Source organism: Grus americana, chromosome 23, assembly GCF_028858705.1.
Source record: "Grus americana isolate bGruAme1 chromosome 23, bGruAme1.mat, whole genome shotgun sequence".
Classification (NCBI taxonomy): Eukaryota; Metazoa; Chordata; class Aves; order Gruiformes; family Gruidae; genus Grus; species Grus americana.
This window is the reverse complement of record NC_072874.1, coordinates 925824-934838: the sequence shown is the minus strand read 5'-3', so window position 1 is coordinate 934838 and position 9015 is coordinate 925824. Positions and strand designations below refer to the sequence as shown.

The following is a 9015-nucleotide window of genomic DNA, read 5'->3' as shown; positions in this document are numbered from 1 at the left end:
CCCTGTTCTGGGTGCCCCTGGCCACCAATCCCCAGGGACTGGGTGGGCAAGGGGATGCTGAGCCCCTCGGCAGTGGGGGAGCGGGTCCCACGGGCTGGGAGATGTGCTGCGAGGGGCCGGCGATGGACAGGGGTTTGTCACCCGCCTCCCAGGCTAGCTGAGCTCCCTGGTCCCCTGTGCTGTCCCCTCTCCAGTGCTCGGTGACCACCCCTGACCCCGTCAGACCCTACACAGGTTGCAGGACTCATCCTGCACCCGACAGCCCCCCGTTTGGCCGTCACCACCAGGTCACCCCAGACCCCGGCACCCTGAGAGCCACGGTGACAGTGGCTAAAGCCGAGGTGACACGTTCTGCCCCAGCCAGGCTGCCAGCCCTGTGTTTTTACAGCTCGGAGCAGAGCAACCACAACACTATTGTCTTGGCTTTTGCGATCAAACACGAAGCCACAGGTACCTGCCGGCTGCTCAGCAGAGGCACGGGCAGGAAGCCCAGCTGCGTCGGGGGGGGGGGGCTGCAGCAGCTGGGGGGAACGCCGTGGTGGTAGCACGGTGGTAGCATCCACCCTGGCAGGGACGTGTCCCAGGGACAGCCACGCAGCCCTGCTGCCATCGTGCTCGCCAATGCCCCTGCCGCTCCGGGCGAGGCGTGGTGGGGAGCGCTGCCAGGCCCTGGGGCGTCTCAGCCTCGGGGTGCACATCGGGTTCTCCTCGGGTCATGCTGCTACCCTGGGAAGGAGAAGCAGCCCCCCCCAAATTATCTCTGGGTCACCCCACTGCTTCCCTGGCACCGCCTGCAAGAGGCGTTCTGCGAAAGTCGCATCCCCAAGCAGCAACTTCTTTTGTAAAGGGTTTGCTGTTAATGGAGGAAAGGAAAAAGCCAAAAGCAAACCCCTCCGGTGAGGGCAGCATTGCCAGCCCCAGGGACCCCCGGGGTCCCTCCTGCGCCCGGCGCAGCACTGCAGGGAGTCAGGAGGTGGGGCAGGACACGGGCACAGGGGCTGCCAAATGCTGAGCACGGCCCCCACCACCTCCCAGCCTCAAGCCTCAAAAACAACCCCTCCATTCGCAGATGGTTTGGTGACAAGCATTTCCTGCAATGGCACAGCCCAAACACCCACCCGCTGCCAGGGGCACCCGGGGAGAGGCTGGCAACGAGGTCCCAAAGCAGAGATGCCACATCTGGAGGCGCAGGCAGGCGCCCGGGTGCATGCAACAAAAGGAAAAAACATCAGCTCTCACCTTCTCCTCCTTTTATTCCTCTACAAATGGCTGCTCCCCACATTTTCCACTGTAGTTGACCCCACCATCCTTAGGGACAAGGCACTGGGTGCCCCAAAACACCCTGTGCCCGATCGGGATGGTGGCATTTCCCATGCCACTGGGCACGGCACTGCCCCGGGACCGGGCTGGCAGCACCACGGCTCAGCACTGCCTGCCCCGAGGGAGCTCAGCCCCGGCAGCAGCTCCGCAGTCCCCCAGGCACTTTGGGAGGGATCCGCAAGCCCCACCAGGTCCGGACGCACCCATGGGTGGCCACGAGGCTCCCATCTGGGCTTGGAGCTGAGCGGTGCATGGGGTCCCACTGCGCTCAGCAGAGGGAGAACCGTCGGGAGTTGATGTTCATGCGGGTGACGCCGATGTGCTTGAGCGGCATGGAGAGCAGGAAGGCAGCCTTGGGCGGGATGTTGCAGAGCAGGTCGGAGTCTTCCTCACAGCCCTCGAGGCCGAAGGTAGCATCGTCCAGCATCTCCTTGTGCTGGTGGCAGGCCTGCTCCACCTTCAGCCGGTGCAGCTGCGCCCGCAGGCGCATCAGCTGCTGTGCCAGGCGCTGGTCCGCAGCCTGCATCTCCCGCTGTACGGGGAGACGGGCATCAGGGCCAGAGTGGGACCGGCCGTGGGGTCAGCTGCCCACGCACCGGGGATGCTGGGGGGCAGCAGGGCTGGGGCTTGGCCAGGGCACAAACCCACCGGGGACCACGTGCACACGTGGCCCTGGGATCAGCGCAGAGCCCCCGCACACAGTCCCGGGCTCGGCACAGGGTCTGTGCTGGGGTCACAGCCCGGAGCCAGCTCAGATGCCCGTGGATTTGTACCCGTGTGGCTGTTGCTGCCTGTGCCACCCCATGAAAGCCACTGCGGCTGTGCCACACCTATGAAGTCCACCACAGCCGTGCCACCAGCAGAGCAGGCAGGAAGGGGTGACAAGTGCAGACCTTGACAGAGCTGTAACCCCTGGCACCGTGCAGGGGACACGGGCAGAGCTGCGGCACTGCAGAGCCACACGCGCAAAAATCCACATTCACTGGCCATGCTGGGCAAAGGAGCAAAAGCACCACGCTGTAACCGTGGGATGGGGGCCGTGAAACAGAAACTATAGAATCAGTTTATTCCCAGATTTCGGTGACAACGCTGCAGCTGGAGCACCCTGGCCCCGGCACACACCGTCACTGCTGCGTGAGGTCAGGCTGCAAGCGTTCCCTCTGCACAGAGCTGCCCTGTGGCCCCGTCCCTGCCTCGGGGCTCAGCCCTTGCCCACCCCTCGTGCCCCCCATCCCACCAGCAGCTACTCACCAGCTCCGTCCTGAGCCACTCCAGAGCTGATTCCATGGTGGCAAAGCCACAGACGCCACCATCCCGCTCATCCTCAGGGTGCCCAGGGCCCTGCTCTGCCCTCCGCACCTCCCCAGGGGTCCGGCTGCGCCAGGGCTGCCCCCGCACCCGGGCTTCCCACTCCAGGTAGGAAGGTCTCCGCGTCTGCAGCTTCAGCTTGGCCGTCAGCGCCTTCACGCTGTCCAGGCTCTCTTCCTCCCAGGTGGGCTCCTCCTCACCCAGCTCCTTGAACTTCAGCTGGCCAAAGGGCATGGTGGCACCCACCAGAGCCCCCCAAAACCCTTGGGTGACCCCTCTCCTCTCAAAACCCCTGTGCAAAGAGAGCCGCTACACCCACAGGGCAAAAAGCACCCTAACCGCAGACACCCACCCACCCCCCACAGCTGCACCCGAGTCCTGGCTGTTTATTCACCTCCAGGACAATAAAGGACAATTCGAACGGGCAGGAACTTTCCTTATCCAGAGCAGTGCAAAGGAGGGGTTTGGGTTTGTTCGGTGGTGGGTTTGGTTTTTTGGGTTGTTTTGTTTTTTTTTTTCCTTTTCTTTTCTTTTTTAGCATTATTGTCTCCAGCTGGGAGGAGACTCCCTGTTCCCCCGGAGGAAGCCTCCACCGGGACGTCCTGGCAAGGAGGAGCGGGGATGATTTATCTCCGGGCGCCGCCGCCCTCCCGCACCCGGCCCGGGGAGGGGGGGGGCGGGCAGAAGAGCCCCAGGAAGGAAAACGAAACCGGGGGGGGGGGACGGGGCGAGGAGCCGGGGGGCAGCTGGGGTCCCGCATCCCGGACGGGCCGTTAAGGTGGAACCGGGTCAGGATCCGGCCGCTGCCCCCCCCGAGCCCCCCACCCCCCCCGCCCGGCGGTGCAAGCGCTGCCCGGGGCGGGTCCGGGAGCAGCGGCGGTGGGTTACGGGTTTCTCCTGCAGCCCACGGGCACCGCCTGCCCCGGGGATGCCCCCCCCGTGCCCTCCAGCCCCCCCGGAGTCGGCCCCACAGACCCTGCGTGCAGCGCCCGTGCTGCGCCGCGATGCCCCGCGTCCCCTCGCGTGTCCCTTCCCACGGCCCCATGCGTGTCCCCTCGCTCTCGCACCCCACGGGGAGCCCCCCGGGAGCCCCCGGACCCTCCCGCGCCCCCCTCCCCGAGGAGCGGAGCGCCCGTCCACGGCGGCAGGACCCGGCGGCCCCGGACCCGCTGTCCGTCTGCCGGAGCCGCACCGGGGCCGGGCCACCTTAAACCCGACATCCGCCGGGCGCGGAGCCCAGCGCCGAGCCGCCGTCCCCGCCGGCATGGCAGGGCTGTGCGGGGCATCGCCCGCCTCCCTGCTTGCACCCCGAGCTCCCCTGCTTGCACCCCGAGCTCCCCCGCTTGCACCCTGAGATCGCTGCTTGCACCCCAAGGCCCCCCGCTTGCACCCTGACATCGCTGCTTGCACGCTGACGTCCCCTGCTTATGCCCAACAGTTCCCTGTTTGCACTCTGAGGTCCCCCGCTTGCACCCCTCTGTCCCCCGCTTGCACCCCGAGGTCCCCACTTGCACCCCGAGGTCCCCTCTTGCCGCCGAGCCCGAGCAGGTAAGCACAGGGGTGGCCGGGGCAGGCAGCGCTGCCAGCCGCTCACCCTCCTCCTCCTCCTCCTCCTCACCCGGGGCGCTTGGCAGCAGCTTCTCCTGCATCCCCGGGCCCGGGGGTGGCTGTGGGTGCAGGCAGAGCCCGTGGGAGCCGCGGTCAGGCTGGTGCCCGGGGGTCTGGCAGCGCTCGGTGCGGCACCGTACAGCCCCCGCCGCAGGCAGGGAAGGCCCCCGAGCTGCTCCCTGCGAGGCAGCGGTTGCGTTTTCACCAGCCACCAAATTCCCCCTCTGCCCCCCGCAGCGCAGGCAGCACCAGGCACGGGGCACCCGGCTCGGGGTCCGGGCACTGCCAGGGAGCCCGGAGCCAGCTCAGCCCCCTCTGCGCCGTGCCTCAGTTTCCCCATCTGCAACGACAGCGTTGCCAGAGCAGGAAATAAGTCGCGCTGGGCTGCGTTGTGCGGCGAGGAAGCTCCATATGCTATAGCTGACAATGTAAACACGAAGGGGGGGGTGAGGCTATAGGGCCCTGCGTGACGCAGGGGGAAGAGGGGGTTTCCAGGCTGGGCCGTGCAGCTGCAGGATTTCCCCTTTCTTCCTCCAGCCCCGCAGCAGCAGCCGCTGGCGGCAGGCCCCTGGGCTCGGCGGAGGCAGGCTACGCTGGGGCTCGGCGGCCACCGGCACCGCCATGGAGTTCTCCGAGCTGATCAAGACGGCGACGGTGGAGAGCGTGCTGCTGTCGTGCGTGGGGCTGCCGGCGGTGAAGGGCACCCTGTGCATCACCAGCCACCACCTGCTCCTCTCCTCCTGCCCCGGGGGGGACGCCCAGCCCGGCACTGTGGAGCTCTGGCTGCTCATCCGCAACGTGGATGCCGTGGAGAAGAGGTGGGTCTCTCCCCGTGGGGGGCCCCGAGCTCCCTTCTAGCGGTGTCACCCCTGCCTTAGCTGGAGGAGATTCCCCGCTGCTCTCCCGGTGCCCGTGGCAGAGCACGGCCGCTCCACGGCGCTGCCCACAGAGCCCCATCCCTCCTCTTCCCCACGGCCCACGCCGGGGGATGCTCGTGGCAGCAGGCGTTGACCTCCTCTTCTCCTCCGTGCCTCAGAGTGCAGAATTTAGGCTGGTACCAGCCCCCCTGGACTAACGGCTCCCCGCAAGACACCAGGTTTGGCTTTTAACACTCTCTCGGCTCTGCTAACCCGCCCGGCAGCACCCGGCTTTGTGCTAAGCACCGCGGTGCCCGCCGGGCCCCGGGCAGGGAGATGGTGGAAGTCCTGGCTTCAGACAGGCGTGCCACCAGTGCCGGATGAGAGCCAGCGATTCGGCACCCGCACAGCCCTCCCGCTGTCACGCGTCTGTCTGCGTGTCTGTCTGCGTGCACGGACCTACAGCCAGCCCTGACCCCCTCCTGCCTCCCTCAGGCTCGCCGGCTCCTCCGGCACCATCACGCTCCGGTGCAAAGACCTGAAGGTGCTGCAGCTGGAGATCCCGGGCATGGAGGAGTGTCTCAACATCGCCAGCTCCATCGAGGTGAGCTCCCGGGCGGCTGGAGAGCCTGGCCCAAGCCGTGCCGGGGTGCAAAGGGTTGGCAGGAGAAAGCTGCTGCCTGCAGTGTTTGCTCTCGCTCTGTCATTAACGTGGGTAAACACTCAGCTCCCGGCTGGTGCTGGCACAAGGTGCCCACGGGGCTGGTGGTGCTGGCACCTGCCTGCCCAGCCCTCGCTCGCAGCTGGGACACGGCCAGGAGCGGGGAACGGAGATGGGGTTTGCAGAGGCTGCCCTGGGGACACGGTGGGGACATTCCCAGCCATCTCCGTGCTCCCCACCCATGACCAGCTCCACCTTTGCTCCTGCTCCAGGCCCTCTCCTCGGTGGACTCCGTGATGATGATGTACCCGTTCTTCTACAGACCCCAGAGCCTGAAGCTCGAGGAAGGATGGCACCTTTTCCCCCTCGAGCAGTACTTCCAACAGATCGCCTCGCAGGTGAGCCTGGAGGGGAGGCACCCGGCTGAGCTGGGAAGCGACTCCCCCCACCCATGCTGGGCTGCCCGCGGGGGCTCACGCTGCCCGGGAGGCACCCGAGGCAGCCCCCCCACCCCGCCTCTCCCCCAGACAAACCAGTGGCGGCTGACCGACGTCAACAAGGATTTCACCACCTGCCCCACGTACCCTCCTGCCGTCATCGTGCCGGCGGCGGTGGACGATGACGCCTTGCGGAAGGCTGCCCGTTTCCGTCAGGGCGGGCGATTCCCCGTCCTCAGCTATTACCACCCCAAGAACGGCACCGTGAGTCCATCTCCCCGTCCTGCCCCTCGTCCCCTCGGGCGAAGGCGGCTTGAAGTCCTGTGGGGTTCCCCCGGTGCCCCCCAGCTGCCCACCATCCCTCACCCCACAGGCGATGCTCCGCAGCAGCCAGCCGCTGACGGGCCCCAACCGAAAGCGCTGTCGTGAGGATGAGAAGCTGCTGGGGACGGTCCTGGACGAGGGGGAACGGGGCTTTATCATCGACACGCGGTCGGCGCAGGCAGCAAAGCAGGCTCGGATGACGGGGGGGGGCACAGAGCCCAAGTCCTCCTACCCACAGTGGAGGAGGCTGCACCGGCCCCTGGAGAGGTGAGGGGCTGTGCTGAGGCCTGGCACTTTCATGACAGGGGCGATCAGGCTGCTCTGCCAATGGCATGGGGACTCCAACCCCCCCCCCCCCCAAAAAACCTTGCCAAGCCCCTGGCACCACTTTCCTCCCCTCCCAGAGGCCGCCCGCTGCAGGAGAGCTTCATTAAGCTGGTGGAAGCCTGCAACGACACCTCGATCAACATGGACCGGTGGCTGAGCCGGCTGGAGAGCTGCCGCTGGCTGAGCCACGTCAAGGCAGCCCTGAGCACGGCCTGCCTGGCCGCGCAGTGCATGGACAGGTAAGGGGGCTCTGCTGCCCCCAGTGCCCCGCTCCCCCCCCTTGCCAAGCTCTCGCTGGCATCGCCCCGACCGCCCGCGCTTGCCCGTAGGGAGGAGGCCAGCGTGCTGGTGCACGGGACGGAGGGGACGGACACGACGCTGCTGGTGACGGCGCTGGCCCAGGTGATCCTGGACCCATCCTGCCGCACACTGGTGGGCTTCCAGGGGCTGCTGGAGCGGGAGTGGATCGAGGTGAGAGCAGCGGTCCTGAGGGGGCTGAGGACCCGAGCCCTGCTGGGCCCCCCCAGCTCCCCTTCACCACTGTTATCCCCCTCGGGGGGGTCCCGCAGGCCGGCCATCCCTTCCACCTCCGCTGCGCCCGCTCTGCCTACTCCCACGCCCGGCTGAAGCAGGAGGCGCCGCTTTTCCTCCTCTTCCTCGACTGCGTGTGGCAGCTGAGCCGCCAGTTCCCCTTCTCCCTGGAGTTCAGCGAGCGCCTCCTCCTCACCCTCTTCGACAACGCCTACGCCTCTGCCTACGGCACCTTCCTCTGCAACAACGAGAAAGAGAGGTGAGCGTGGCGGGAGGCGGGGACAGCCGCGTCCCAATGCCATGGTCACCGTTGTGACCCTGCGTCCTGGGGCTGACCCTGCCTTCACGGATGGGGCACAGCAAAACCCTCCCGGTCACAGCTTGGCTCAAACTTAGCCCCACGAACCCCAGCAGGGACTAAAATGTGTCTCACCTCTCCCGTAGGTGCCTGTGTAAAGTGAAGGAGAAAACGCACTCCCTCTGGGCCTGGCTGAACCAGCCTGGGGAGAAGAAGAAGTACCTGAACCCTCTCTACTCGCACAACGCCCTGGTCATCTGGCCCTCTGTCGAACCCCAGAGCATCCAGCTCTGGCAGGGTAAGCTTGGTCCAGCGCTCGCAAAACCCAGCTTTAGCTCTGATCTGGGCTGGGTGAGGGAAAGCCGCTCTGCTTTTCCTTCTCTTGACGGGGCTACGGCACGGCTGAAGTAACGCACAGCCCCCTTCTCTCCTAGGTTTGTTCTTCCGCTGGATCCGTTCATCCCAGTACCTGGACGAGGCCTGGGCAGAGATCCAGCGGTTAGTAGAGGGCAACGACGCCCCCGTCAAGGAGAGCGCGGGGAACAGGCTGAGCCGCTCCCTCTCCGACCCTGCTGCCCAGACAGAGGACAAAAGGTGAACGGCGATTCGGTCCCCACAGGCTTCCGGACCAAGGTGACGCTGCAGCTTTCCGTGGGAAGCGCTGTGCGGGACACACGCCCCGCGGAGCCTGGAGGACAGGTCGGAGATGGAGGGGGGTGCGGACTCCCCCTTTCACAGCCTCCGGGCTCCGCAGACTGAGCTTGTTTCAGTAAAGCGGTCTCTCTCACAGCCCAGGCCTGCTTTCCGCACTTCCTTTGCAAGCGGGGCTCCTTCCCCGTGGGATTTCAGCAGCCCTTGTACCTGGAGCAGAGGGGCAGGAGGCAGCGGGAGGTCAATGTGCCCAGCAGCATCGGCCTCCGGCAGCTCCCACCACAGCGTGCCCGGCCCGCAGCCCCTGCCCAGCACCGTCAGCACAGCAAAAAACAAACCCGCAACACCCTCCCCACAAAGGGCACGCTGGCTGCAGTTTAAGTGTTGCGTCAGTCGCGCTGAGCTGGGAGGCAGCCCGGGAAATCTGCCCTTGAACCCAGTTTCGAGGAAGGAAAGATACAAACCACCCCTCCAGCCAGCCGGACGCAGGGCAGGAGGGCTGGAAGGATGAGGCTTTGCAACACAAGCCCACTAGTGCAGGAAATAACTGTTCCATGAGAAAAATTGGCTCAGGGTCAGCCCAGCAAATAAACAAAGCACCAGAACTGGGCGCGTGTGTGTCGTCTGGAAAACAATGACTGGCTGCCGCACTTCCAGCCTGTTCACACATTAGGGCTGGACCCAAACCATAGC

The 9015-nt window shown here is 66.2% G+C and overlaps 2 protein-coding genes across 6 annotated transcripts; one reads left to right on the top strand and one right to left on the bottom strand.

The window, feature by feature from the left end:
- Positions 1 to 1241: 1241 nt before the first annotated feature.
- FAM167B (family with sequence similarity 167 member B) lies at positions 1242 to 3534 on the bottom strand. Its single transcript, XM_054802122.1, has 2 exons — positions 2572 to 3534; positions 1242 to 1852 (listed from the first exon to the last, which is right to left on the bottom strand). Exons 1-2 carry the CDS (start codon positions 2860 to 2862, stop codon positions 1589 to 1591), a joined length of 555 nt encoding a protein of 184 aa, XP_054658097.1. The 5' UTR covers positions 2863 to 3534; the 3' UTR covers positions 1242 to 1588.
- A 223-nt stretch (positions 3535 to 3757) lies between these two features.
- LOC129195747 (myotubularin-related protein 9-like) lies at positions 3758 to 8924 on the top strand. Of its 5 annotated transcripts, none has more exons than XM_054802109.1 (13): positions 3758 to 4176; positions 4774 to 5054; positions 5273 to 5332; positions 5589 to 5697; positions 6027 to 6152; positions 6282 to 6455; positions 6565 to 6782; positions 6920 to 7081; positions 7172 to 7313; positions 7412 to 7632; positions 7818 to 7969; positions 8106 to 8169; positions 8291 to 8924. In XM_054802109.1, exons 2-13 carry the CDS (start codon positions 4858 to 4860, stop codon positions 8442 to 8444), a joined length of 1779 nt encoding a protein of 592 aa, XP_054658084.1. In that variant the 5' UTR covers positions 3758 to 4176; positions 4774 to 4857; the 3' UTR covers positions 8445 to 8924. The 5 variants fall into 5 exon arrangements, with proteins under 5 accessions (XP_054658084.1, XP_054658087.1, XP_054658086.1 ...); XM_054802110.1 differs by lacking the exon at positions 3758 to 4176 and adding an exon at positions 4492 to 4664; XM_054802112.1 differs by lacking the exon at positions 5273 to 5332.
- The last annotated feature ends 91 nt before the right edge of the window (positions 8925 to 9015 follow it).

Bases quoted from the DNA above. Each gene is read 5' to 3' on its own strand.
- FAM167B (XM_054802122.1), bottom strand. From the start codon at position 2,862: ATGCCCTTTGGCCAGCTGAAGTTCAAGGAGCTGGGTGAGGAGGAGCCC. The intron at 1,853-2,571 runs GTGAGTAGCTGC...CTCCCCGTACAG, and splicing joins AGTGGCTCAGGACGGAGCTG to CGGGAGATGCAGGCTGCGGA.
- LOC129195747 (XM_054802109.1), top strand. From the start codon at position 4,858: ATGGAGTTCTCCGAGCTGATCAAGACGGCGACGGTGGAGAGCGTGCTG. The intron at 7,082-7,171 runs GTAAGGGGGCTC...GCTTGCCCGTAG, and splicing joins GCCGCGCAGTGCATGGACAG to GGAGGAGGCCAGCGTGCTGG. The intron at 7,633-7,817 runs GTGAGCGTGGCG...CCTCTCCCGTAG, and splicing joins TGCAACAACGAGAAAGAGAG to GTGCCTGTGTAAAGTGAAGG.